This window comes from Prionailurus bengalensis, chromosome A2 (assembly GCF_016509475.1).
Source record: "Prionailurus bengalensis isolate Pbe53 chromosome A2, Fcat_Pben_1.1_paternal_pri, whole genome shotgun sequence".
Lineage (NCBI taxonomy): Eukaryota > Metazoa > Chordata > Mammalia > Carnivora > Felidae > Prionailurus > Prionailurus bengalensis.
The window spans coordinates 13,625,314-13,652,000 of NC_057348.1; the positions used below are offsets into that span (position 1 = coordinate 13,625,314).

General features: G+C 59.4%; 1 protein-coding gene across 26 annotated transcripts in view; it reads left to right on the plus strand.

Annotated features, from left to right (window-relative positions):
- MAST3 (microtubule associated serine/threonine kinase 3) overlaps positions 1-26,044 on the plus strand; it is a 36,965-nt gene extending 10,921 nt beyond the window's left edge. For 3 of the 26 annotated variants that reach the window (XM_043587035.1, XM_043587044.1, XM_043587018.1), the window contains 26 exons: positions 5,233-5,321; positions 5,405-5,477; positions 5,656-5,676; positions 6,188-6,302; positions 6,713-6,873; positions 7,059-7,134; positions 7,439-7,648; positions 7,739-7,840; positions 8,131-8,263; positions 9,746-9,807; positions 10,208-10,293; positions 11,111-11,319; positions 11,885-12,023; positions 14,680-14,812; positions 15,050-15,215; positions 15,815-15,916; positions 16,545-16,667; positions 17,550-17,659; positions 18,981-19,117; positions 19,642-19,886; positions 20,621-20,827; positions 21,123-21,349; positions 21,806-21,928; positions 22,546-22,682; positions 22,787-22,968; positions 23,935-26,044. In XM_043587035.1, the coding sequence (XP_043442970.1) occupies positions 5,233-5,321; positions 5,405-5,477; positions 5,656-5,676; positions 6,188-6,302; positions 6,713-6,873; positions 7,059-7,134; positions 7,439-7,648; positions 7,739-7,840; positions 8,131-8,263; positions 9,746-9,807; positions 10,208-10,293; positions 11,111-11,319; positions 11,885-12,023; positions 14,680-14,812; positions 15,050-15,215; positions 15,815-15,916; positions 16,545-16,667; positions 17,550-17,659; positions 18,981-19,117; positions 19,642-19,886; positions 20,621-20,827; positions 21,123-21,349; positions 21,806-21,928; positions 22,546-22,682; positions 22,787-22,968; positions 23,935-24,467 (3,901 nt within the window). In that variant the 3' untranslated portion in view covers positions 24,468-26,044. Of the gene's footprint in view, positions 1-2,423; positions 2,730-5,232; positions 5,322-5,404; positions 5,478-5,655; positions 5,677-6,187; positions 6,303-6,712; positions 6,874-7,058; positions 7,135-7,438; positions 7,649-7,738; positions 7,841-8,130; positions 8,264-9,745; positions 9,808-10,207; positions 10,294-11,110; positions 11,320-11,884; positions 12,024-14,679; positions 14,813-15,049; positions 15,216-15,814; positions 15,917-16,544; positions 16,668-17,549; positions 17,660-18,980; positions 19,118-19,641; positions 19,887-20,620; positions 20,828-21,122; positions 21,350-21,805; positions 22,431-22,545; positions 22,683-22,786; positions 22,969-23,934 lie in introns of those variants that run through there. The other 23 variants (XM_043587036.1, XM_043587020.1, XM_043587037.1 and 20 more) reach the window with 22 other exon arrangements.
- The last annotated feature ends 643 nt before the right edge of the window (positions 26,045-26,687 follow it).

Below are 26,687 nucleotides of genomic sequence, written 5' to 3' on the forward strand. Positions count from 1 at the left end.
GGAGCTAAGAACCATACAGCATATAGAGTTGGGAGGGGTGTGGACAGCGTATGGGCAGGTGGGAAGGGCTTGGGATGGTCAGACCACGGAGGGGTTGAGGGTAGGGTTCTGTATGCTCACTGGGGCTTTGCCATTTACATAGTCACTTAGCACAAGCAGAGGGAGGCAGGTCCTGAGTTACGGACAGGGTTAGGATCTGAGACCTAGGAGAGGGATTCACCCAGAAGTGTGGTTTTGCTGCAAAAACACTGAGGAGCCACGGAGGGCGGGTGAGTTGGGGAGGGACGTGATCTGGTGGGCAGGGGGCTGACGCCAGACATCGGTGGCTTAGTCAGCCTTTCACGGGAGGCCTTCGCCACGGCCACAGGCGTTCTGGGTTGTCAGCTGCGGCATTGTTCTGCAGAGGAGGAAACTGAGGCCAGATGGGCGTGGGAGAAGTGGCTGCTGGGGATGCCAGCGCAGTGGGAGTAATGGGGGGCACGGAGGCACTATAGGGTGCCACCACAGCTGGGATTGACGGGTAATTCCTTTACGAACTGCGCAGAAGCATCCCTGGCACACATGGTGGGGAGGGTTTGTGGGCACGGTATGTCAGCATATGGTGACACCAGACCACGATTCCATCTCTACTTGGGCCTCACACCAGGTCTGGAATCTACCCACTTTTCCCCACAGCCTCACCCTGGTCCGGGCCCCAGTGTCGTCCTCCCAGACCCTGTTACAGCCTCTCACTAGCCTCCTGCCACCTGCATTCCTGCCCCTGACAGCTCCTGTTCCCCATGGAAGACGGTGGGGAGGGGCGGAATTGACAAACAATTCAGACCATGCCCCTTCCCTGCTCACACGTCCTCCATGGCTCCCCATTGCTTCTCCCGTTACAACTGCACTCTTCCTGCAACGTTTACATGTTAAGTCCTGCTGGCCTCTTCCCCTCAGTCTGGTCTCAGGGCTTTTGCACAAGTTGCGCCCTCTGTTGGGAACACTTCCCATGGCTGGCCCCTCTTCCTTCTCAATGTGTCCCCTCCTCAGAGAGGTCTCCTGGCTAAAGTCACCCTTTGCCATTTGTTACCTCTGTTCTTTTCCTTCCTTGACTATGGTGTTTGAAATTATCTTGATCATTGAGTCGTTTGCTGTTTACTGTCTGCTTCCCCCACCAGACTTGGGGCCTCTGAGGGCAGGGTACTCAGGGTTTAGCACAGGGTCAGGAACACAGTAGTTACTCAATAAATGTTGTGTGAGTGAATGACCAGCGAGGGGTGTTTGAGACCCAGGCCCAGGGGACCTGGAGAGCATCAGGAGGACAAACCCAGTAGCTTCCTGAGGGTGACTGTGGCCATGGCCAAGGCAGGATGGGGAGTCTCTTGAGAAACCTGAGAAGCCAAATTCGTGGCAAGAAGGTTGGGGGGAGTTAGGGTTACACACCAGGCGGGGGCCCCTATCCATGACTTCTCAGATATGGGGTCTGGGCTTCAGCGTCTGGGTTGGTTCCCAAAGCATCATGTGATCTGTGAAGAGGCCACCCCCAGGGTGACACTGTCCCTGACTTCCGGGACGGTCATGAGAGGAAGAAGCATTCATTCACTCCCTCCTGTGTCAGACGTTCCTATTTCTATGGTGAACGGGTACTGCATTCCCAGCCCTTTCTGTGCCTCCGATTCCATTCCATTTTCCTGAGGGGACATCTGTAGAGGGAGAAACAGAGGCCTGGAAGTTAGCCTGATTGATGCTAATAACATTTATCACACATTTATCAGGCACTGTTGTGGGTGCCACCTTACGTCTAATTCATGTAATCATCCTATCAGCCCAATTTCCCTCCCATTTTACACTTGAGAAGACAGGCCTCAGAAGTTAAATCAGGTATCCCCTGAGTCGGGTAGCCAAGTTGATGGCCTTTCCGTCACCATAGACAGGCAAAGCACGTCCGATGCCCTGATTTCCGTTTGCCCAACACGTCCTTTCTGCCAGTCCAGTGCTGAGAGATGCCGGGGCCTCAGGGAGCCCAAGCCCGAGAAGACAGAGCCAGACAGACGAGAAAAGGTTTCCTGGAAGAGGGGACGCTGGATTTTGCCAGGCAGGAAGGACATTCCAAGAAGTGGAGCCACCGTGGGGCACGGTAGCATGAGCCAGGCCAGGCCCTGGGATAGGTCTCAAGTGCCACACTCAGAAGGGGTTCGCGCGGGGGGGAGAGAGGGAAAAGGAGACGTGAACAGATTGACGTTTTGAGGGCAGGGGGCTACGTTCCACCGCCTCACCTAACAGGCGCCAACGCCCCGCCCCCGCCGCCCGCAGCCCTGGCAACGCCCCGCCCCTCCGCCCGCGGCCCTGGCAACGCCCAGCCCACTAAGCCCGCACGCGGGTCCGCCAGCCTCGCTTCCGCGTCGCTCGCTCCGCCCCGCGAGGCCCCGCCCCCGCGAGGCCCCGCCCCCGCGCTCGCCTGGGCGGGTTCCCGGCCGCGTTCCGGGGCGCGCGCTTCCTCCTCGCCCCCTAACCCCAGCCCCGCGGCGCGCACCCCCTACCCCGCTCCGCGGGGCTCCTGGGGCCAATCCCGCCGCGGAGGTTCGTGCCCCGCCGCCGCCGCCGCTGCGCCCCCGCGCCTCCCGGGTCTCGGGCGGCGGCGGCGGCACAAAGAGAAGCAGCATGTCCGACCCCAGCTACTGGACGGCGGTGGCTGCGCCAGGCCACCGGAGCCGCCTTGCCAAGGGCGCGCTGCTGCAGCGCTCCAAGAGGTAGGGGGCACCGTGCGGGCAAAGGCGCGGCGGCCGGCCAAGCAAACACGAGTTGCCAGAAGTATATCCCGGCGGCGTGGCGTGGGCCACTGTGTGCGGCGGTAGGGGGCGGGGGGGACGCTTTGGGATCGAGGTATCCTCTAGGACCCCAGATACCCTCGTTTCGCCCGTCGTTACCCCGGAGTGGGGTGTCTGCCCGCCGGGGTCTTAGTTAAGGGGGTAACACAGGCAGAAGGGACTTGGGACCGAGTCAGGATTCGAACCCGGGTCTCTAGGCCTGGGAGACCTGGGGAGGGGCTTCTTGGAAAAACTGAGGCTAGTCTGGCCCTGGGGCTCAGTTAGCGGAAATATTGTTTCAGAAGCAGATATTTACCGCACGAGGCTGGCATGCAGGTGGTGTGTCAGCAGCCGGGTCACGGGGGTAAAATACTGGGTTTAGCCTCCAGCGAAGCCTGGCTTCTCTTGGAGTCTGTTTCCTCTTCTGAAAAGAAAAGGCCAGGTAAGGGCTGTGGACTTTACAGGACTTGGGTTCAAATTCCTGCCCAGCCACTGCCTGGCTGTGTGACCTTAGGCAGTTCCTTAATCTCTCTGTTCTTAGATGTTTCACTGGTGCTGGGTTGGGGCGTTCCTAGAGGGCTAGGCACCGAGACCAGCTGCTGAAGGACCTGGAATGCTAGGTTCGGGGCTTAGACGCTTCTCCCAGATCCTGTGGAGTTACAGAGGGCTTATGGGCACCTTAGGGATCGGGTACAGGAAGCTGGCCTCAGGCCAGCGTTTTCTGTCGTATTCTCACTCTGTGTTGTCCCACTCGGGTGTTTATTGAATGGCTAGGCAGAGCTTCTCAGCGTCCTGGGCCTTCTCCAGAGAGGGCTGAGCAAATAGTCGACACTAGACAGTTGCTCGGGAAGTGCACAAATGATGCCCGGTTCCCCTTTGAGACCTCAAATATGGCTGTGTTTTCTTTTCAAGAAGGCCCCGCCTGAGAGCGAGAGGGAGGTGGCCAAGTGTTTTTCCCAAAGGCAGCTGTTAGTGATAAATGATGCATTGGGGTGCAGCATGGAGCTGAGGACCCAGATGAGGGCTGGGAGAGGATGTGGGACTGGCGGGGGTATGGGTGTTGGGGGGGGGGGTTGTTGGCAGGAAGTCTTGCAGGAACCTGTGGGTTTCACTTTTGCTTCTGTACATCAGACTACAGGACAGTTCCCTGTGGCTGTTGACATCCGTGGCCTCAGTTTCCTTGGCTGGGAAGTGGGTGCAACTGGTGTCTCTCACCTCCGGGTTTGTTGGGATTGGCAAAGGGTGACTTAATTCACCGGGGAGGCATTGCCTGCCCTCCCACTGCGTGCACTAGACCCTGCAGGAGTTGTGGGAAGAAAGATGACAATATACGTGCCCACGGCCATCGACCCAGTGCTGGGCCCAGAGCTGAACACTGTGTACGTAGTGCATCAGATCTTCCCAGCACCTTGCAGGGTGTACAGATGGGGAAACAAGCTCAGAAGGGCAGGTGCACATAGTGTCGTGGACAGGCTGGATCCCTCCTCCCTGCCTGTCTTGATGCCTGGGTCGGCGGCTGACCCTGCTCTCCCATGTCTTAGCCTGCTCTGTGCCTTCTGCCTGGGACACCATTCCTGGCCCTGTAAGGCCCTGAGGTTTCTCTCTCCCTCCCTGCGCCACCGAGCTGCGTTGGCGGCTCAGAGTATGTGGGCTGCTGCACTTGTCGAGCAAGCAGAGCCGTTGCTGGGCGACTGCACCGGGGAAGGTGGGGAGACGGTTCGCTCTCAATTTCCCTCTGCCGGGGCGGGGGCCGGGGCCGGGGCACAGGTGGGAGAGGCCGGGCAGGCGTGGGAGTGGCCTGGGCCAGGGGGTCTGGAAGCCAGAAGACAAGGGAGGGAAACGTGTGGGCAAAAGTTGGGTAGAACAGGAAGGCAGGACCTAATGTGCGAGATGCTGATTCTCGGGGGTTTTTAAGGATCGGGTTGGCATTTTGGGGGGATCGTGGGGAGGAAGGTCGCCAAGAGATTGGGGCAGTGAGCCTGAGAGGGGGTGCGTGGAATGGAACGGGAACCTGCCTCAGTTCACCAGTGAGCTCCGGGGTCCTCTCCACTCTCTGCCTTATTTGCCGGTGCCCCTGGCCGGGGCATGGCGTCAGCGAAGGAGTGGGGGTGGGGTGGTGAACACAGAAGCGTGAGAAGGCTCACGGGGGGCTCCTGGCCATGTGCAGTGTGTCCCCCCAGGGGTCTGGAAGTGTTTCGTGCCACCACTGATAATAATAATAAGAGTTTTAATAGTAGGTAACATTTGTCAAAAATGACTACCCCAGACCTCAAAGGCCGAGCTAAGGGCCATGCAGGAGTCCAACTGGGGGCAGAGTGGCAGTGGTCACACCTAGCTTCCCGTCCTGCCCCAAAGCTGGCCATAGGTGCGCTCTGGCTTGGGCACGTGGTCCTCTGAGCCCTGAGGCCTGGGCCAGCGCCTGACCTTGGCCCCACCTCCCTGACAGCTGCCGCAGTGGGAACCGCAAAAGCCTGGTGGTAGGAACGCCCTCCCCAACCCTCTCCCGGCCCCTGTCTCCGCTGTCAGTTCCAACAGGTGAGTGTGGGAGCAAGCCTGCAGGGGCGGTGTCCCGTCTCTGCCCCCTCTGCCTCAGTTTCCCCTGCCTGCTTCTTCCTCAGCAGGCAACAGCCCCCTGGATAGTCCTCGGAACTTCTCCGCTGCGTCGGCCGTGAACTTCCCCTTTGCCCGAAGGTGAGTGGTCACTGGCTTTGAGGGAGGACCTCAGCACAACCGGTGAGGGGACAGGCAGCGGCATGCTCTTGGTGGTTGGCCCTGCCTCTTCATTCGCCTTTTCCCCTCCCCTGTCCCCTGCCCTGTGACGGTCTCTCCCCCTGGCTTCTGCCCCCGGCAAACGCGCGGCCTTCTGCAGCCACGTCCCGCGCATGGACAGGTAATTTCAGGGAGCCCTTGGGGAGGAGGAGGGCACACCATCCAGGCTAAAATCACTAATTCACTAAAAATCATTAATTTACTTAGAGTTGACGTTGGACCAAGCATTTAAATGTTACTTGTTCACTCATTAACATTTATCAAGCACCCGTTACATGCCGTACCCTGTGCCGGGGGCCGAGGAAGGGGGAGGCTGGACTTCGACCCTTGGGGAGTCCTCAGTCTCAAGGGGGTGACTGGCATGTATCCCAGCAACTGCAACTCACAGAGGTCAGAGCTTCGATGTGGGAGGCACTGGCAGCTGGGTCAGGGAGGGCTTCCTGGAGGAGGTGTCAGAAGGACAAGGAGAAAACACACAGTGGATTTGTTCACCTTGAACCTCTGTTCTCCGCCTTTTCAGAAGATCCTTCCTCCAACAGGGCCGGCACCTGCCAGCCACGGTCTCCGTCCTTAGTCCCCACAAACCACGGGGGCCATGCCTCCTTTCCAACTCTTCTGGTTCTCCCCTCTAGGGCTGACGGCAGAAGATGGTCCCTTGCATCTCTCCCATCTTCTGGCTATGGAACCAACACACCCAGCTCCACCGTCTCGGTACCCACAGTCCCACCTTGGCCAGCAGACAGGCGGGTGCGAGGTGGGGCGGGACACGTCTTTGGTTTTTATCAAGGTGTCGGATAGTTGTCCAGTCAACAAACATCCTGGCTGCCCCCTCTGTGCCCCATTCCGGGCAACGTATGGGTCCCTGGAAGGACCCAGCCTCGGTCCCAAGGAGTCCCCGTTCTGGAGGACACAGACATCCCCATCCTGTGGGGTTAGGGCCTGGCCAGAGGGAGTCTTAGGGTTGCTTAAGGAGCAGGCGGCGAGGCTTGCTGGAGGAGGGGGCATCAGAGCTGGGGTTTTGAAGGATGCGTAGAAGTCAGGCAGGAGAGTGTTAACATCTAATGACCAGCAGGCAGCCTAGGCCTTGAGGGGTAATGCTGGGGTTCTGGCTTTGGCGCTGACTGTGAACTCGTGGCCCTGATACCCCCTCCTGCCAGTCGAGCTCATCCTCCCGGGAGCGCCTCCACCAGCTTCCTTTCCAGCCGACACCGGATGAACTATGCTTCCTGTCCAAGCATTTCCGCAGCTCAGAGAGCGTGGCTGACGAGGAGGGCGGCCACCGCTCACCCCACCTTCGTCCCCGTTCCCGCAGCCTCAGGTGGGCCTCGACCTCCAACCTCAGCCCCTCCCCGAGCTGCCTTTGGGGCCCACATTGTGGCCCCTCCTCCACCTCTGGCCCTGACCCTGTCCGAGCCTGGCCTCTGATCCTCGACCCTCCCCTGGACTGGATTTCTGGTCCCACGTCACAAGCTGACTGTCCCCCGCCTGCCCCTTCCCCTTCAGCCCGGGACGCACAACAGGGAACTTCGACAATGAAATCGTCATGATGAATCATGTGTACCGGGAGAGGTTCCCCAAGGTGGGCAGCGCCCGGTGGCTGCACCGGCCCTAACTCCCCTCCATGTTGCTGTCCCTCCTTGGCACCCTGTCTTCTTGGCTGTATCCCCCCCATCTCTCCATTTCTGTCTGTCCCTATCTCTCTGTCTCAAAGCGCCCCCCTCCAACCCAGGCATATTGCTTCTTCCCCCCCCAGTTCTCTGGCCCCGTCGTCCCCATCATCACATTCTCCCCCACAACTGCCTGTCTTGCCCCCACCTGTGTATATTGCCCCCCCCCCCCCCGGCCCCATCCAGTGACCCGGTTGTCCCATCCGCCCTGCCCAGGCCACGGCACAGATGGAAGGCCGCCTGGAAGAATTCCTTGCTGCTTTTGCACCCGGCGCCCGGCTGGCCCTGGCCGATGGCGTCCTGGGCTTCATCCACCACCAGATCATTGAGCTGGCCCGCGACTGCCTGGCCAAGTCCGGAGAGGCCCTCGTCACCTCCCGCTACTTCATGGAGATGCAGGAGAAACTGGAGAGGCTGCTACAAGATGTGCGTGAGGGGGGTGGGGGGGGTGTAGGGGTCCCCGGGGAGGGCAGGGCCAAGGGCCTGCAGGCGACGCCATCACCCGCCTCTCCCTAGGCCCACGAGCGCTCGGACAGTGAGGAGGTCGGCTTCATTGTCCAGCTTGTCCGGAAGCTGCTCATCATCATCTCGAGGCCGGCGAGGCTCCTTGAGTGCCTGGTGAGTCTCTGCACCCAGCCAGGTGTGGGGCCCAGCGGTTGAGACTAGGCCGCTAGAACCGTCCTGCTGAGATACAAGAGACATGCCCATCGGGTGGGGTTTGGAGAGGAGCACGGGGTGCCTCCCGGCTGGGCTGGGCTCTTTTCCCCAGGGAAGTGCCAGGAGCTGAGATCTGGAGGGGAGAGTTGGAGGCACCGAGGGTGAAGCTGCTTCAGACGGAGGGAACGGCACGGGCCAAGGCCTGGAGGTGGGCACAACCCCCGGCTTACCGGCCCCTCTGCCACCCCCAGGAGTTTGACCCTGAGGAGTTTTACCATCTGCTGGAGGCTGCCGAGGGCCAGGCCCGAGAGGGCCAGGGCATCAAGACGGACCTGCCTCAGTACATCATTGGGCAGCTGGGCCTGGCTAAGGACCCCCTCGAGGGTAAGCTGACGGGAGTAGGGTGGAAAGAGAAAACCAAGTAGGGTGTGATTCGAACCCAGGGCCGTCAGCTCCACAGCTGCCATGATGTCCTTCGTCTCTCTGTGGCTCTGCCCTCAGCCACCTGTGGGGCCCACTGTGGCCACGTGCCTGGGGTTCCTGGGTCAGCCAGCTGTAAGTGGGACCTCTGACCTGCCAAGGGGACTCCTCCCACGAGTCCCCAAAGTACTTTCCTGATTTCATCATCTGACCGTGGCCCAGGAGACGGACTTAGAGTCGGACAGGACAACGAACCCGTGGGCTTGACCAAGCTGGTCAAGAACTCCCCCCAGACGGCAGAGTCAGGAGACGTGCACCTGAGACGTGGGACCCGGGGAGCGTCGAACTTGGACCTGACCTGGTCCAGGTGCGGCCATGGGAGGCTCTGGGGAAAGGTTGATGTGTAAGCGAGTCCTGGCGGATGGAGAGGTGACCAGGTACAGATCTGGGGAAGAGAGGGGGTGAGCCGGGCAGGGGGGGAGGGTGAAAGCAAAGGCCCTGAGGTGTGCGGGAAGAACAGTGAGGGGGGAAGCGACTGGAGCTGAGGAAGAAGCAAAGCTGGGAGAAGGTGGTGGGGTCAGCAGGGCTTTGCCACAGTGGCTGGCGTCTGCCCAGCATCACTGCTCTGTTAACCCTGGGACTGGGCTGCCATTGTCCCCGTTTAAGGCTGAGGCTCCAGGCAGATGAGGTCGAGCAGGGGTTCAGACCTCGGCGGGCCCCAGGCCAGACCGATTGTCGACTGGCTGTGTGGCCCCGGCTGTGCCTGGCTGTCCAATGAAGGCAGGTGGTGCCGTGGGCGGCCCCAGGGTCAGAGGAAGCAGAAAGTGGCCGGGCAGTTGGCAGCTGAGACTGTGGGGCAGGTCATCTATCCAGTGTCCCCGGCGGGGAACCTACTGAGTAAAAGAGGCTGTATTCAAACCCAGACCTCCCTCACCCGTGAGACCCCATTGTCCCATCCCAGCCTTGCTCCGTGACCGTGAGACACTGTCATGATTCAGTGCCATCATCACGGCTCATGTGCACCAGCCGCTCACTCAGGGCCGCCCCTCTGCCAAAGCCCTAGGGCCAGAAAACGGCATGGGTGGGGGGCTCCCTCTGGGCCACACCCTCAGCTGAGGAGGATGTTAGGAGCCAAGACCCAGAGGGCCCATGTCACAGCCTGCGTTAACAGGCCCAAGGCTCGGAGCCAGGATGATGGCTGTGCCATTCAGAGGCTGGGCTTCCCACGGGTCCTTCTGGAAAGTTCCTCAGTCGTTGCTTACTCTGGCTGGGTTTGGCCAAGGTCTGGACGTAGTAGGGGCTCGATGATGCAATGATGGTATCGTGGGAGCCGGTCCAGCGGAGGCACTACGTCCCCAGGATGAGCCCTGGAGGCCTTGGGAAATCTCTGGGCGATCGAGGCACAGGCACGGAGGCATCATTTGAGGCTCTTCCCTTGTCTCACAGAAATGGTGCCTCTGAGTCACCTTGAAGAGGGAGGACAGCCTCCAGCACCTGAGTCCCCGGAGGTAAGTCACAGAGCTTTGACGCCCCCACCTGTCGGGTTCTTTTCAAGGTAGATCAGGCAGCCGTGGGAGGGGCTGGGTGTGCGGACGTGTTGCATGTAGTAGCTGCTTAGTAAATGCCTGTGACTTGAGGGAGAAGGTAGAGGCGAGTGCCCTGCCCTGGCGGTTGGACAGGGCAAGGCTGGAGGGGATACTGGAAAGGGGCGTTTTGGAAGATGTCTCGGAGTTTTCTGGAAGGAGGACGTGGCTCCAGCCAAAGCTCAGAAACTCAGAAGCTGAGTTTGAGAAGTCTAGAAGGAGAAAGTAGCATCAGATGTCGGGACCAGTGGCTGGGACTTGAAGGCGGGAAGAGCCCAGCCTGCTCTGAGGTGGGGCAGGACCCTGACCCTTCTTTGCCCCCTAGAGCCGTGCCCTGGTCGGCCCATCACGGAGGAAGCCGTGTGAGAATGACTTCGAGACCATCAAACTCATTAGCAACGGGGCCTACGGGTAAGTCCTCGGGTCCCCCATGGACTGATTTCTCAGCCGCCCACGGGGATGCCTGAGGTCCAGCGGCCCCTGAATGTGCAGTCCGGGAAGCTGAGGCCTGAAGAGGGCAGTAGAGACACAGTACAGCCAGGCCAGGGTCTCAGACAGGCTCCGCCAAGGTCTAGGCCATTACCTGCCCCAGGTGTAGGGAGTTCTAGGTATACAAGGAAAAAGATGGCCCCGTGGTGGCGGTAGTGAGCAGTGAGCATTATTTTAGTGCCACGTTGACAGGTCCGCGTGGGGCTGGGGTGGGAGGGGGAGTCCTTCACAGGATAAGACTATCCAGAAGGGGCTTCTGCGTCTAGGTGATTTGGCTCAGCAGCACTGCCAGGAGTCTGGGTCAGGGAGCTCCAAGAGGGAACAGTGGCGTGGGGTCTTTTTAGCCCCAGGGCTCGTCTTCCGGATGGCTAGTAAATTTGGTATCGTTGCACTACGGATGCAAAGCTGGCAAGCTCTCAACGGTTAAAAATCTGCTCATTTGGGCCCTATTTAAAGCACTTTGAGTTTGGTGCCAGGGGGCTTTTGACTGCAGGGGTCTCAGTCTGCCGTGAAGACATAAGCCAAGGGCCATCTCTGTCATATCGATGTGACACCAAGAAAGGCAGCTTAAACCCATAGGGTGGCTGCTTTTGGAGAGGGGCCAGGTCAGGAGAAAGGGTGTCCCGGCTGTAGGGCGCAGCGCGGGCAGAGGCCTGGCAGGTTGGGTTCTGGGCCCAGGTCGGGGCCCGTTGCCCGCCCGGGCCTCGGTCTCAAGCCTCGGCGAACCCGGCTCCCCCAGGGCTGTCTACCTGGTGCGGCACCGAGACACACGGCAGCGCTTTGCCATCAAGAAGATCAACAAGCAGAACCTGATTCTGCGCAACCAGATCCAGCAGGTCTTTGTGGAGCGTGACATCCTCACCTTTGCCGAGAACCCGTTTGTGGTCAGCATGTTCTGCTCCTTCGAGACCCGTCGCCACTTGTGTATGGTCATGGAGTATGTGGAAGGTGCGGTCACTAGGGCTTGCGTGCCTCCAGTGACGGGGAGCTCACCACCTACCCAGAAGAAAGTCCCTCCTTTGACCAAGCTAGGGTCTGCTCCGGCCTCCCTGGGGTCCCAGCCTGCCTGCCCTGGGAGCTCCTCAGCCTGTGGTGGGGGGGTCCAACCTGGGCAGTTGGGGCTGAGGGAGTCCAAAGAGGTGTGTGAGGGTGGGACCCAGACATCCTAGGCAGGGGGGGTGGGTACCAGGGAGCAGAGGCCTGAGGGCCAGAAGTAAGAGCAAGGACGGAAGGAGGGCGGGAGGTGTGGGTCGGAAGGGCCAGGATGATTGGGGGCCAGGGAGAAGAGTTGTTGGATCAGGTTTGCAGTCAAAGAGTGAGCAGGGCCTTCAGGTGGTGCAGGGGTGTGCACTGTTCAAGGTCCTTCTAGGCAAGGAGGGGGAACGAGCACTTAGGAGGCACTGGCTGTGTACAGGGTAAGGAACCATGTCCTCGCAGGGCTGCTGCAGGGTCTCGTAAGCCTGGAGCAAGGCTCTAGAGCCCAGGGCCTCTGAACGCATGTGTCCCCCAACAGGTGGTGACTGTGCCACACTTCTGAAGAACATGGGCCCACTGCCCGTGGACATGGCCCGCATGTACTTCGCCGAGACGGTCCTGGCCCTGGAGTACTTGCACAACTACGGCATAGTGCACCGGGACCTCAAGCCTGACAAGTGAGCAGCCTGGGGCTTTGGGAGCGGGGCCTCTGATTGGGGTCTGGGGCTGCTCAGAGCTGCCCGCCTATCCAGGTCCTGCTGGCCCATGGGCCCCTGGCAGCAGGAAGACAGGGAGCAGTGGCAACTTTGGGCACCTGGTGTATACAGAGGAGGACAGGTACTTAAGAGGCACCTGCTGTATGCGAGGGGAGGATAGTTGTATTTATGGAGATGCGGTCAGGCAAAGAGAGAATGTGCACTTTAGGGTGCACACAACGCACAGGGGAAGGGACTGTGCACTCACAGAGTTACCGCGGCACAAGAGGAGAGAGCGTGCATTTAGGAGGCACCGGCTGTATATAGGGAACAGGGACGTGCCCTTTGCAAGACCTTCTGTGTGGAGAAAGGGACTGTGCAGGTCTTGAGCACCTGTTGTGTGTTTGTGCAGGGAAGACAGGAAGAGATGTTCATTGAGAGCCTTGGGAAGTTTATTTTGCTCTAGCACCTAATAAGCACCTACTGCATTCCAGGTCCTCTGTGGGCGACCATGAGACATGTGTGTGAATAATCCATCGTGGTTTATAACCCCTACATAATTTGCAAGGCACTCTCCCCTGCATTAATTGAGCACTTGCTATTTATAGAGCAAGGGGCTGCTCTTGATATCAAGTGCCGTCTGGATACCAGGCAAGGAGCTCGAGTTTCTTAGGTTCTTGCTGCACGGGGGGTGTGAACGTCAGCATTAAGAGCCTGCACGTTTTCAGGCGTCTTGTAGTTTGCCAGCGGCTTAGAAAATAAAGTATGTATTTGGCACCTGCCATGTACCTGGGCCTCTGTGCGCAACATTTGTCAATATGCTCTGTGCCGTCAGGTCTGTGGATCATCCTAGAGTGGGGTGGGGTCTCCTGAGTGACCCCAAGGCAGCACCTGCCCCTCCCAGGCTCGGGACCCCCATCTGCAAAATGGCACAGGCCGGTGCCCAGCCCCAGAGGGTTCAGGGAGACAGGCGCACACGATAGACACGCGAGAGAGAGATTTTCTCCTTTCACTTTGGAAAATTCCAAATGCATCCCAAAGTCAAGAGAAGGCGCATTCATTCACTGGGGCTGTCAGAGCAAAGTAGCACAGAACTGGGCGGCTTAAACAATAGAAGTTTATTCTCACAGTTCTGGAGGCCAGAGGTCCAAGATCGAGGTAGCAGCAGGGCTCCCTCTGAAGTCCCCAGGGAAGGATCTCTTCCAGGACCCTCCCCCAGCTTCTGGTGATTTCTTGGCTTGTGGCGACATTGTCCCGCTCTTCACATGGCGTCCTCCCTCTGCATGTCTGGGTCCAAATGCCGTTCCTATAAGGACACCAGTCATACTGGATGAGGGGTCACTGTACTCAGGGACGTCCTCCTCTTAACTAATCACACAACAATCCCGTCTCCAAATAAGGTCACGTTCGTAGTCACTAGCGGTCCGGACGTCAACATGTGACTTTGGAGGTACATAACTCAGCCCAGAACAGAAGGAAGGGTCCAGTGCCCCCCCCCATGCACTCCCCACATCCATCCCGTTTCCAAAGCTTCCAACACTTGGCCAATCCTGCTTCCTCCCCATCCCTGGGTCCCCCCACCCCCCATGCCGGGCAATTTGAAGCATATCCCAGGCATCGGATCATTTCATTATCATTTCGTTTGTAAGAAGGAAAGGTTTTTTTTGTGTTTTTTTTTAACATTTACCTATTTTTGAGAGAGAGAGAGAGAGAGTGCGCGAGCAGGGGAGGGGCAGAGAGAGAGGAAACAGAATCCAAAGCAGGCTCCAGGCTCCAAGCGGTCAGCACAGAGCCCGACGCGGGGCTCGAACCCACAAACCATGAGATCATGACCTGAGCCGAACTTGGACACTTAACCCACTGAGCCACCACGGCACCCCCAGAACTTTTTAAAGACAGTGGGTGCACAGAATCGTTCCTTTAGAGAGTCCGTGGATGCAGTTCTGTGCCAAGTAAACGGTTTATCAGACCACTTGGCTATACGCAGCTCTCCAGAAATTAAGCAGCCGAGGTACCAGGAGGTGCGCGAAACGGCGACTTTCTAAAGGTGGTGCGTATGGTTCTGTCATCTGGCAAGGCGTTTATATCCTTGAGCCGACGGGAAAACTAGAACAGCAGGGTGCATGGGAGGTGTACAAGGTTTTAAAAACGGGTGCCCTCAGGAGGTGCACAGAAATATTTCTGTATACAGCAGCTGCTCAAGGTATGTTCGTTTTTCGACAGGAAACATAAATAACGAGGGCTTGCAAAGAAAGCATTTAGCGAAAACAAAAAATGGCCACGTGTGCAAAAATATACTGTGGGTTTCAGGCGTTTTCATGCACAGCGGGGAGATGGTATGATTCTCGGGAGATGTAAATTCCAACAGCGGAGTATACAGTAGGTGCTCAGTAGCGACACCAGCTGCATCCGGTGGGTGCCCCGAGACGTTTGCCAGATTGGCAGTATTGCCCCAAGACCTGTCGGTCCTCGTGATGACGTGCCCGCGCTCGGGAAGTGCTTTCCGACCCCCTCGGGGGAGTTAAGCCGCCCTGGCTGGACCCCAGCCCACCTGGGGTGGCACCAGGTTCCGGGGCGGCATGAGAAGCCACGCACCTCGGGCCCCCCAGCCCTGAGTGCACCACCCGCCCACCCACAGCCTGCTCATCACCTCACTTGGCCACATCAAGCTGACCGACTTCGGCCTGTCCAAGATTGGGCTCATGAGCATGGCCACCAACCTCTATGAGGGCCACATCGAGAAGGACACCCGGGAGTTCGTGGACAAGCAGGTGTGCGAGCGGGCAGGTGGCCCTGGGTGCGGGGCCGCCCCCCTCTATCTGGATCCTGACCCTCAGGACGCGGGGAGACTTTGCAGCATGAAGGAGAAAATAAACCGCACCCCCCCGCCCCCCGCCCCGTAATTCTCTCCACCCCCCGTTCCCAGCCTGGCCTTGGCCTCTCCGTCCCTCTCGTGCTCTCTCTGGAGTTGAAGGCCATCCTCCTGTTCCCCATTCTGCCTGACCCAGGTGTGTGGGACCCCTGAGTACATCGCGCCCGAGGTGATCTTCCGCCAGGGCTACGGGAAGCCGGTGGACTGGTGGGCCATGGGTGTCGTCCTCTATGAATTCCTGGTGGGCTGTGTGCCCTTCTTCGGAGACACCCCCGAGGAACTCTTCGGCCAGGTGGTCAGTGGTGCGTTTCCCCCACCGTGGCCCCGGTTCGAGTCTTGGCCGCCCTGGGGCTCTGGGCAGCAGTTTCCCTAAGCGAAGGGAGCAGCGATGTGTGTGGATTGGGCACGTGTGGTGTGCCTGGCCCCAGCTGGACACTGGGGACATGGCCAAGGGCGAGACAGCAAGGGAGAGAAACACGCAAGTTAGGGAACATCAGATACAAAAAAAAGTGCCCAGGAAAAGAAGCAGGAAGAGGGGAGGGGATAGGGTACCAGAGGTGTTGGGGGGGGGGGGTGCTGCATTAAATAGAGGGTCATGGAGGCCTCGCCAAGGTGACGGTGTGAGTAAAGACCTGAAGGAGCAGCAGGGAGTCCCAAAAGTAGAAGAGGGGAAGGTGTTCTGGGCAGAGGGTGCAGCCACAGCAAAGGCTGGGTATGAGGTGGGACCGAGCCTGGTGTGTTGATGGAATAGAAAAGGCTGATGGCTTAGAGTACAGTGAGTGAGGGGAGGTGGTTGGAGGTGCTATGAAGGGCTGTCCTCACCCTCTCACTCTCTTTTATTTTATTTTACGTTTATTATTATTTTTTTAATTTGACTTATTTTTCCCTCTTCTCATTTTAGATGAGATCATGTGGCCCGAAGGGGATGAGGCCCTTCCAGCAGATGCCCAGGACCTCATCACCAGGCTGCTCCGACAGAGCCCACTGGACCGTCTGGGCACTGGTATGTGGACGTGGGATGGGGAGAGGCTGCATAGAGAAGGGGGACTTGGGGCTGGGGTTTTGAAGGACGCATAGGAGTTCACCGGGAACTAGCGTAAGACCTTGAAGGAATAGCGGGTATCTGGGTCAGACGCAGACAAGGGGCACTGAGGCTGAGTGAGAGCCTACAAGGTCACCGTGGGGTATGTCCTAAGGTCCTCAAAGGCCCAGCCCAGTGGATCCCACTGTTCAGATTCCCCAGCCACCTAATTAATGGTTAAAGGACTATTCGAGACTCACGCAGCCACTACAGGTTATGTCCATGAGGAAGCTTAGCCACTGGAGAGGACCGCAGGGGCTGAGGTTGGGGAACAGGATCCCTTCACGCAGTCAGCTCTCTGCTCCGTGGAGTAGAAATGCATAGAGAAGGCTGGAAAGAAAGCCCTCCTAGGGCTTTGGGATCTCAGAATCCAGCAGAGGAAAGAGCAGGGCCTGGGGGCTAGCCCCAATTCTGTCTTCAGGCTCTTAAACAGCGGCTGTTCCCCTCGCCATCTTTATGGCTCTGTGTTGGCCAAGTTGGGGCTCAAATTTGGCCCAGGGGGCAGTGGGGGACAGGGACACGCAGGGCTGAGCCAGGCATGTGTTGGCAGGTGGCACCCACGAGGTAAAACAGCACCCCTTCTTCCGAACACTGGACTGGGCAGGGCTTCTGCGACACAAAGCTGAGTTCGTGCCACAGCTCGAAGCTGAGGATGACACCAGCTACTTTGACAGTAAGTGGGGGGGGGGGGGGGGGGTGTCAAGGGGGTGGGCTCTGCTATCCCACAAGCCCCTGAGGCGGGGAGGGGATGTCTGCCAGGGTCTCCACCCAAGCACCTCGCCCTGGACCTGGAGCTTCTGACTTCCGGAGCTTTCTGAGTAATCAGAGCGTGTCTGCCGGCAGCTGCCCCCTCCCTGGCTGGGATTTCCTGTGCCTCTGGGGTCCGGAGGCCACCGCATCCTCTTGGGTTGTGGGAGGGGAAACCAAGGCACTGAGTGTGGCAGACCCTTGCCTGGCGTCCCTAGCAGGTTCAGCCTCCTGAGCGTCCAGCCCTGACCAAGGACGGTGCCTCATCTGTCACACGGGAGGGAGGGGCGCTTCGCTTTACCTTGTGGAGGGAGCCCCTCCGACATTGTGGGTGGGCTCAGACAAGTCTTCCTCTGCCTACTTGGGGCTCCAGCCACACAGGTTAAATGCTCTAGGCTTCCAGCACCTCCTCTGGAACTTGCTGTGTGATCTTGGGCGTGTCAGAGGTCCTCTCTGAGCAGCTGTTTCCTGTTCTGTAAAGTGGGGAGCATCCTTTATGTTTAAGATGCACACGATCACCTAATTCTGGGTGACCCATCTCAAGGGCGAGGCTCCCGAGGGTCAGACACAAGAATCCCCACCCACAGTCCCAAGGTTTTTAGGGACCCAGCTGGAGTTTTTCGGCCAGGTCCTCACTCTGCCAACTCAAGCCTCCCGTAGCCCCTAAATACACCAGACACAGCCCCACCTCAGTGCCTTTGCCCTGACCGTGTCTCCCCACCCCGGGACGCCCTCCCCAGATCACCCCACGGCCCTCGCGGCCGCCTCGGGGCATCGGGTGGGCTGTACGTGCCTTTCCGTCCTGCAGCGCGCTCGGAACGCTACCGCCACCTGGGCTCCGAGGACGAGGAGACCAACGACGAGGAGTCATCCACGGAGATCCCCCAGTTCTCATCATGTTCCCACCGGTTCAGCAAGGTGGGCCCAGGGACCTAGCTACGGCACTGGGGATGTTGCAAAATGTTGGTTCGAGGTTGGGGGCGGGGTTCTGCTGCTTTCTGTCGTCATGGTGGTTGAAATACGTATGAAATATACAATCAGAGCCGTTTGATTGATTGATTGATTGATTGATCGATTGGTGGGGCGGGGGCGGGGTAGCGTTTTTACCTTTAACGAAATGACCTTGGAAATGACATACCTTTCCGCGACGCCAACGCTACGGTTTTCGGAGTCACAGCGAGATACGCAGAATTGCATCCATAATTAACATGAATGCCAACACTTCAAGCAGTGATTTCAGTTACGTGGCGAACACAGTCAAGAAAGCAGCCACCGGACAAACGTGGGCTCCTCTCCTGCCTCCCCCTCTTCCCGGGAGGTGGCGGCAGGGTAGCAGCTGCAGCAGCAGAGGTCAAAGGGGTGGCGCCCCATCGTAGCCATTTTAAACTACAATTCAGTGGCATTCCGCGCATTCATAAGGTCGGGACACCCATCACCTCTGGTTCCAGAACGTTCCCATCATCCCAAAGGGAACCCCCGATCCCGTGGGCAGTCACTCCCCTTCCCCTCTCCCCCAGCCCCGGGCCACCCGCAGTCTGCCTTCCGTGTCTGGTGTCTTTCACTCAGTTGGATGTTTTCAGAGTTCACCCACGGTATCGTGTGTGCAGGGCTTCGTTCCTTTTTGTGGCTGAGTAGTGTTCCACTGTGTGGACGGACCACGTTTTGTGTACCCATCGGTTGGTGGATACTTGGGTCGTTTCCACTTTTGGGCGACTGTGACCAGTGCTGCTGTGCTGGGTGCCACATTTTATAGCCTCACAAGCTTAAGTTTCCTTCCTTTGTTTCTAATTTGATGAAGAAAACCTTCCCTGCTGCTTGTGGGCCTGGGCCCCAGGCAGAGCGTCCTGATCAGCAGCAGAAACCCTGGCTGCGGCCCCCTTGGTAGCCGGGCCCCTCTGAACCTTAGTTTCTCCATCTGTACAGTGGGTGTCTTTACTCTGCTGTTTTTAGGGATGTGGTGAGTCTGGATTTAAGGAAGTGACTCACAGGGAAGCACGGGGCATATAGGAAGCACTCAACTAAGCTCACTCTTTTTCCTTTTTTTTTTTTTTTGAGAGAGAGAGAGAGAGCACATGTGTGTGTGTGAGTTGGGGAGAGGGGCAGAGGGAGAGAGAATTCCAAGCAGTCTCCACACCCAGCATGGAACCCAATGCCGGGCTTGATCCCACAACCCTGGGATCGTGAGTCGGACTCGTGATTAGTAACACCAATTGTTACTAATGTTTTCTGTTTCTTCCAGGTCTACAGCAGCTCCGAGTTCCTGGCCGCCCAGCCCACGCCAACCTTCGCCGAACGGAGCTTCAGCGAGGACCGGGAGGAAGGGTGGGAGCGCAGCGGCGAGGGCGAGTATGGCCGCCGCCTGAGCATGGATATTCGGTAGGTGGGCTGGAGAGTATGAGCAGATCCAGCTTCCGAGCCTGCTGGGAGGTGGAACCACAAAATCTAACACTGCCAGGAGCTTCCCGGTGGCCCAGGAGAAAAGGGTCAGACACACTGGCTAGCCTGTCAGACCCCTGCCAGCGTGGCCCCTATCATTGCTGCCTCTGGCTTTGCGTCCCTTACTACAGCAGGCATAAAGCAGCCGTGCACTGTCCTACTGTTAGGCTTCTGCTTGCTCCGTTCCCTCTGCCAGCATACCCTTCGCTAACAAACTCCTGTCCGTTCCTCAAAGACCAGACTCAACAGAAATAACCAATGTCTACTAGAGGATGAGTGTCAGAAGCTGGGTTTTAAAAAACGCCAATTCTCTGAGCAGAGGACGGGGCAAGCAGAGGGAACTCACCCTGTATTTACGAATTCCCTCTGGTTCTGGGCTGAGTGCTCAAATCTGGCTGCCAGGGGTAACTGGGTGTCCCGGGGCGACGGCGCCTGGCAAGTGTGACTTTGGCCCTTCCCTGCAGCAGCCTGAGGTCCTGGACGTCCTCTGGTACTTCCTGTCCGTCGTCTTCCCAGCCCGAGCGGGGCCCCAGCCCGTCTCTCTTGAGTACTATTAGCCTGGACACGATGCCCAAGTTTGCCTTCTCGTCAGAGGATGAGGGAGCCAGCCCAGCCTCTGCGGGCCCCAAGAGGCCCATCTTCATTCTGGGGGAGCCCGATCCACCCCCAGCAGCCACCGCAGTGATGCCCAAGCCCTCAAGCCTTTCTGGTAGGTGAGGTCCAGGGTGGGCGGGATAGTGTTGTAGAAAGTTTCCCAGAGGGACTATTTGAGATGGGTTTTGAAGGATAAGTAGGAGCTCCCCAGAGAGACCATTCGCCTGTCTGACAAAGGCTTTAAGATAGGAGAGGCCGGGGCTCCCAGAGAAGCCTCGAGCCTCAGCTTGTCTCCCAGTCTAGGGGTGATAACCCCAGCTTCACTGGATCAGGATGGGACTGGAGAGGGGGGTGAGACCGCAGAGCTCTGAGGGGTGCTGGGGGTCTGACGGGTGGGAGAAGGCTGCTTAGAGGAAGGGACTTGCAGAGTGGAGCTTTCCAGGGAGAGCAGTGGAGGAAGGAAGTGTGGGAAGAGAGAACCCTCTAAAGAAAGGCCAGGTAGGGGCGCCTGGGTGGCTCAGTCGGTTGAGCGGCCGACTTCGGCTCATGTCATGATCTCACGGTCCGTGAGTTCGAGCCCCGCGTCGGGCTCTGTGCTGACAGCTCGGAGCCTGGAGCCTGTTTCAGATTCTGTGTCGCCCTCTCTCTGACCCTCCCCTGTTCATGCTCTGTCTCTCCCTGTCTCAAAAATAAATAAAACGTTAAAAAATAAAAATTAAAAAAAAAGAAAGGCCAGGTAGCCAAACTAGGGTCCACGCTGACCGGAGAGGAAGGGGCTCTGCCTGCCGAGGGCAGGAGGACTGAGTGGTGAGACCGGCCGGGCTGACCCCCAACCCTGCTGACCCCTAGCTGACCCAGCCGCCCTCAGCCACGCACGCCTACGGAGCAACAGCATCGGTACCCGGCACTCGACACCACGGGCCTTGGATGCTGGCCGAGGCCGCCGCCTTGGGGGCCAAAGAGACCCAGCTCCCGAGAAGTCTCGGGCCTCCCCCAGCGGGGGCCGTGTGCCCAAGTCCGCCTCAGTGTCCGCCCTGTCGCTCATCATCACGGCCGGTAACGCACGTGGCCCAGCCTCGTCTTTGCTTTGTCCGTCCACGTCTGTTGTAACCGCGGGGCTCGGGCTGTGCCACAGGAAGGGGGAAGGAGCGAGACACGGGGAGAGCTGGGGGGCCGGCATTCCTGGCGGAGGGCACTGCATGTGCAAAGGCCTGATCGGGGGACCGTGCCTGGGACACTGGAGCAGCAGCAAAGCAGCCAGAATGGTCAGCTTGGTGGGAAGGGGAGGTGCCCTCCCCACCCTCGTCCCTGCGAGGGAGTGACCCCCCCCCCCCAACCCGTGTCCTTGCAGATGATGGCAGCGGCGGCCCCCTCATGAGCCCTCTGTCCCCACGCTCACTGTCCTCGAACCCGTCGTCCCGAGACTCCTCTCCAAGCCGAGACCCGTCCCCCGTGTGCGGCAGCCTGCGGCCCCCCATTGTCATCCACAGCTCGGGCAAGAAGTACGGCTTCAGCCTGCGGGCCATCCGCGTCTACATGGGCGACAGCGATGTCTATACCGTGCACCACGTTGTCTGGGTGAGCTGGCCTCGGGGTGGGCAGGAACAGCGGGACTTGGTTTGAGTCTAGCTTCACCCTGGCAAGGCACTTCACTTTGGGAGCCGCATTTTCTAGTCTTGGGAAAGCAAGCTCATTGGCCGAAAGGTTTTGGAGCCCAGGGCAGGGAGCTGGTGCCACCTGGGTCTTTGCAGCCCCTCTTACTTAGGCGGAGGGGGTTGGGCAAGACAGACAGGGATGGACAGAGGGGTAGAGACCTCAGTTGGGCACGAAGCTCCCGCCCCACGCCCGCAGATGCACCCTGGGTGTGATGTCCTGCCTCCCCCCAGCCCAGGCCCCGTTCCCTCCCTGCCAGCACCCAAGGTCAAGGAAACCACGTGAGTGGCAGCAGCTTGCTGGGGTCCCACAGCTGACCCAGCTGGGCCGGGGTCTCCAGCTGTGGGTCCCAAGCCCCCTGACCCTACCATCCACCCCCAGAGCGTGGAGGAAGGAAGCCCTGCCCAGGAGGCGGGCCTGCGAGCTGGGGACCTCATCACCCACATCAACGGGGAGTCAGTCCTGGGTCTGGTGCACATGGACGTCGTTGAGCTGCTGCTGAAGGTTCAGCCCCCCATCTTCCCACCCTTGGGACTTCCAGACCCCCACCCCACTCTGCCTACCCTTGGGGCTCCCAGAATCCCCACGTCCCGTCCATCCTCAGGGGCCCAGGTCTGCCCCCACTGCTTTGCTCCTGTGACCCCTCAGCTTTTGATCCTGAGGATGTCCCCTCTGGAACCACACCTTTCCACACCTGGTCCCACCTCCAGGCCTTGCATGTCCCCTCCCCTCTGCCCAGGACGTACATCCTCCTTTGCCCCCTGGGTGCCCCTACGTTTGGCCCTCCTTCTGGCTCACCCTGGCCTTATGAGGCTGGGGGTGTCCGTATTATCTTTATCTTCCTCGGGGGGGGGGGGGGCTGAGGCCTGGGGGTGGGGAGGTGGGCCCAGGCCAGGAGGCAGGGCCTTGTTTGGAGAGCTCCTAGGACCGGTGGGTGGACAGGTGGGCAGCTCATTGCATGGATGGGCAGATGACGGACATGCATCTTTGGCCCAGTGAGTGGCAGGTCAGTAGGCGAGAAGTGGGTAGATAGGATCTGGGGCTCTGACGGACGAAGAAGTGCGTGGGGGGCTTACTAGGTGGGAGACACACAGGTGACCCCCTCGCCATCCCTCCTGCAGAGCGGCAACAAGATCGCCCTGCGGACCACAGCCCTGGAGAACACCTCCATCAAGGTGGGCCCCGCCCGGAAGAACGTGGCCAAGGGCCGCATGGCTCGCAGGAGCAAGCGTAGCCGCCGGCGGGAGACCCAGGACCGGTGAGCGACGGGTGGGCCTGCGCGGAGTGCTGCAGAGGACCGGGAGCAGGCTCCCTAGACTGCTGGGGACAGGGGTTCTGACGCATCGGGTCTCTCCCCCTCAGGCGGAAGTCGCTTTTCAAGAAGATCTCAAAACAGTCCTCTGTGCTGCACACCAGCCGGAGTTTCTCCTCCGGCCTCCACCACTCCCTGTCGTCCAGCGAGAGCCTCCCGGGTTCGCCCACCCACAGCCTCTCCCCCAGCCCCACCACGCCTTGCTGCAGCCCAGCTCCCGACGCCCCCGCAGGTAGGTGTGCCCCCCCCCCGCCCCGCCCCGGGGCCACCCTGGGGCTGCTCAGGTCTGTGGGGCCTGACCCCGGTGAGGACGCCGGCGGGGTTTACAGGAGGGAATGACATGACGTAGGAAGTGAGGGGACCAGAAGGGCCTTTCCAGTCGCTTGGGGTCTGAAAGGCAGCCTGGAAGTGAGAGGAGAGAGGCGGGAGAGCAGAGAAGAGAGTACCCAGCAGAGGGAGCATCGTGGACCAAGGGGGCTAGGCTGCAGGGTTGTGAAAGCAGGGAGAAGGCTGGGAGGGAGGAAGTTGGGAGATGGGTCAGGCCGAGGAGCTGGGCTTAAATTGGTGGGCAGCTGGGAGCTATGGAGGGTGTGTGAGCTAGAGAGGGCATGTTTTAGAAGGGTCTGCGTTTTAGAAAGATCATTCCGGGGCAGGAAAGGACGGGGCCCAATGTCTGTGAGAGACAGCCAGGTGCAGACACCCCTAGGCTCACTGGGTCAGCATCCAGTGATGGGAGGACCAGGCTGGGACACCCCTGAGGGGAAGCAGGGAAGTCCTCCTGGAGGAGGCCCCTGCTCCAAGAAGCCCTCTCTGCCCCTTCTCTACCCTGACTTCGAGGGGCTGAGGGTATCTGTGCCACCTTTCCTTTCCTCAGACCAGGTATCCTCTGCAGCTGAGGCTTGGGGCGGAGGGGCGGTCACGGGGCAGATGGTGGATGCGTACCTTTGGCCCATTGAGGGGTAGGTCATTAGATGAGAAGTGGGTGGATAGGAACTAGGGCTTTGATGGATGAGTAGGAGTTCACCAGATCTAAGCCAAGGGAACACCTTGCACACATTACAGGAGGCGAGAAAGGCAGGCATACTGGGTGGCCGTAGGCAGAGACGTGGGCTTTGGCAGGCGCTCTCAGGCCCAGGGCCCCACGACAGGGCTGGGGACATGCAGGCCGGTGGCCCTGACCCTCATCTATCACCCACAGACACCGCATCCCCTCCCAGTGCATCCCCGAGCTCCAGCAGCCCTGCCTCTCCTGCCGCCGCTGGCCACACCCGCCCTAGCTCCCTGCATGGCCTGGCCGCCAAGCTCGGGCCACCCCGCCCCAAGGCCGGCCGCCGCAAGTCCACCAGCAGCATCCCGCCCTCCCCACTGGCCTGCCCCCCGGTGCCCGTGCCCCCACCCCGCTCACCCTCACCCCTCCCCGGGCACCCACCTGCACCCGCCCGGTCTCCACGGTTGCGCCGGGGCCAGTCGGCTGATAAGCTGGGTTCGGGTGAACGGCTGGATGGGGAGCTGGGGCGCCGCGGCCGCGGGCCAGACTCGGAGCTGGTAGTCATGCGGCGGCTACACCTGTCCGAGCGCCGTGACTCCTTCAAGAAGCAGGAGGCCGTGCAGGAGGTGAGCTTCGATGAGCCACCAGAGGAGGCCGCCGGGCCGCTCACCTCTGTGCCGCAGATTGCCGTGGAGGGCGCCGAGGCTGTGCCAGGAGCCCTTGGTCCTGCCGGGAAGGACTGATCCCTCCCACCCGGCCTCCCCCTGGCCTAGAAGTTGGGCTTTTTCGTGTGCAATGTTTTTTCCGTCAAGCGACTCTTGGATGGAGACTGAGCCACCAGACTGTGACACCCGGAAGGCGAGAAGCCATCTCAGTCCTTACCGGAAAGTAGAGACAGCACCTCCTTTGTGTTCCAGTGCAGATCAGGGGCCGTACGTAGGGGCAGGAATGGGGGACAAGGGTGGCATTGTAAATAGCAGCAAATCCCTGCGACTAATTTATTACTTTTTATAAGCGATAGTTAGACTGAGCCACCACTGCGAAGGTGGCTGCCCGGGTCCTGCCCCTTGCACCTGGGACCCCATTTGCAGACGCTGCCCCCTGGGCTGAGAAGGAAGCACTTTGGACAAGTTACGTATGTTTGTGTTTTCTAGGTTTTCTGTATGTTTTAGTTTTGTGTGTGTGTTCCTTGATCCCATCCTGGCCCAGGACCCACTGACCTGAGGGGATACAGGCAAGCTTACCTGTCCGGGCCCAATGCGGATAGGACTTGGAGAGTCTGTAAATGATTCCCCTCCACCACAAAACAAAGCAATCCCGATGATGGACTGGACGCTGAAAGCTACGTCTCACTGTCATAGCCTCGATCCCTAGGCCAGTCTCGCTAGAGTTTGTTTCTAGTCCTGAAGGCTTCAGCCCGGGGGAGGGGGTGTGGGACCTGGGACCTTGATGGAAGAGCAGAGAGGTCACCCACTCCACAGGGGTACACTGATGCCCTGGTGAGGGGGGGGGGGGAGGCGCAGGCCTCGAAGGGTACTACTGCCAGGGCAGGGGAAGAACGTCCAGCCTGGACAAGATTTCACGTGCTCAGTGCCCACCAGGGTGAGCCCTTGACCATGATGTGTCTGAAACACCCTACGGAGGGTTCCCGCAACGTATCGCAGCCTTCCTAGAATGAAATTCGAGTGAGAAACCCAACTGGGGGGCAATGGGGCCCAAGTTGGAATCTTGGCTTCCTCGTGTGGCTCTGGGAAAATGGCTTTCCCACTCTGTGCCTCAGTTTCCTCGTGTTTACAAAACTAATCCCAACGACTATTTATTAAGCATCCGCCCTATGCCAGACGCTTTTACTCGTGGCTTCTCCCCCAGCCAGCCTTGAGAAGGCTGCAGGTGGTGGTGTCCTCCCGATTTTAGGGACAAGTAACCGAGGCCTGGCGAGGGGTGGAGACGGGTCGCACGATCACCCGGTTAAAAAAATCACGCAGCCAGGCCCCGTCGTGGGCACTGTCGACAAGGGAGCTTGAACGGAGAGTCTGGTGTCGGATACAGCAGACCTACCTCCAGCTCTCGGGGCTGCTGTGTGACACACACTGGGCGTCTCAGAACCGCCACTTCCTCTGTGGAGGTGGCCGGCCAGATCCCTGCGCCCCACCTGATGAGGGCACTTTCCAGGCACGGTAGCCCACTCTGCATCCCTCCCAGAGACCCTCGCCCAGCACTGGCTGGTGCTGGAGCTAGACCAAGGCTGTGCATGACGTGTGCCCCCCACCCCCCTTCCATCCTGGAGCTGACCGTGAATAAAAGCCCACGTTTACAAAGAGGAGGCCCAACGTCTGGATTTGTGAGGGGCAAAGAAAGGGGTAAGGGGAGAGAGTGTGGTGGGGACGGGGTGAAAACTGACTTCCTTTGAAGGGGTCTTGAAGGTGGCACAGGAGTTCGCCAATGAGATTCTCCCTGATGTCTTCTCGGGTCCCTGGCCTCCTCCTGCCCTCTCCCCGAGTACCCATCGTAGGCTCTGCTCTTAAAAGCTTCATCCGGACACCGATCTGGGGCCCCGAGCTGTGTTAATAAAACAAATAAACCATCTCTGTGTCCTTTCTATACAAGTCTTCGCTGGAACTGTGCCCTGTCCCCCCACAGTCCCCCACGCCGCACGCGAACCCACCCCAACTCCGTGTTTTTGGGTTACTTCTGGGCAGTGCCAGAAGCCCCGGGCCACGCTTCCGAGTGTCTTCGGCTATTCCGGAAACAATCGTCCGTCTCTGGGTCCTCGTTGGGCGTGTTCCCGCGCTCGCTGCGCTGCAAATAGTTCAGCTGTTTCCGGACGCTCTGGGCTGCCATGGAAACGCTTTCAAGCCCAGCTTATTTGGCTCTTTCCTGAAAAGCTCAGATTTCTGCGGCGAGCTCCCTTCCCACCCCACCGCCTCCTGCTCCCTGAGCTCGGGGCCGCCTCGCGCCCTTAG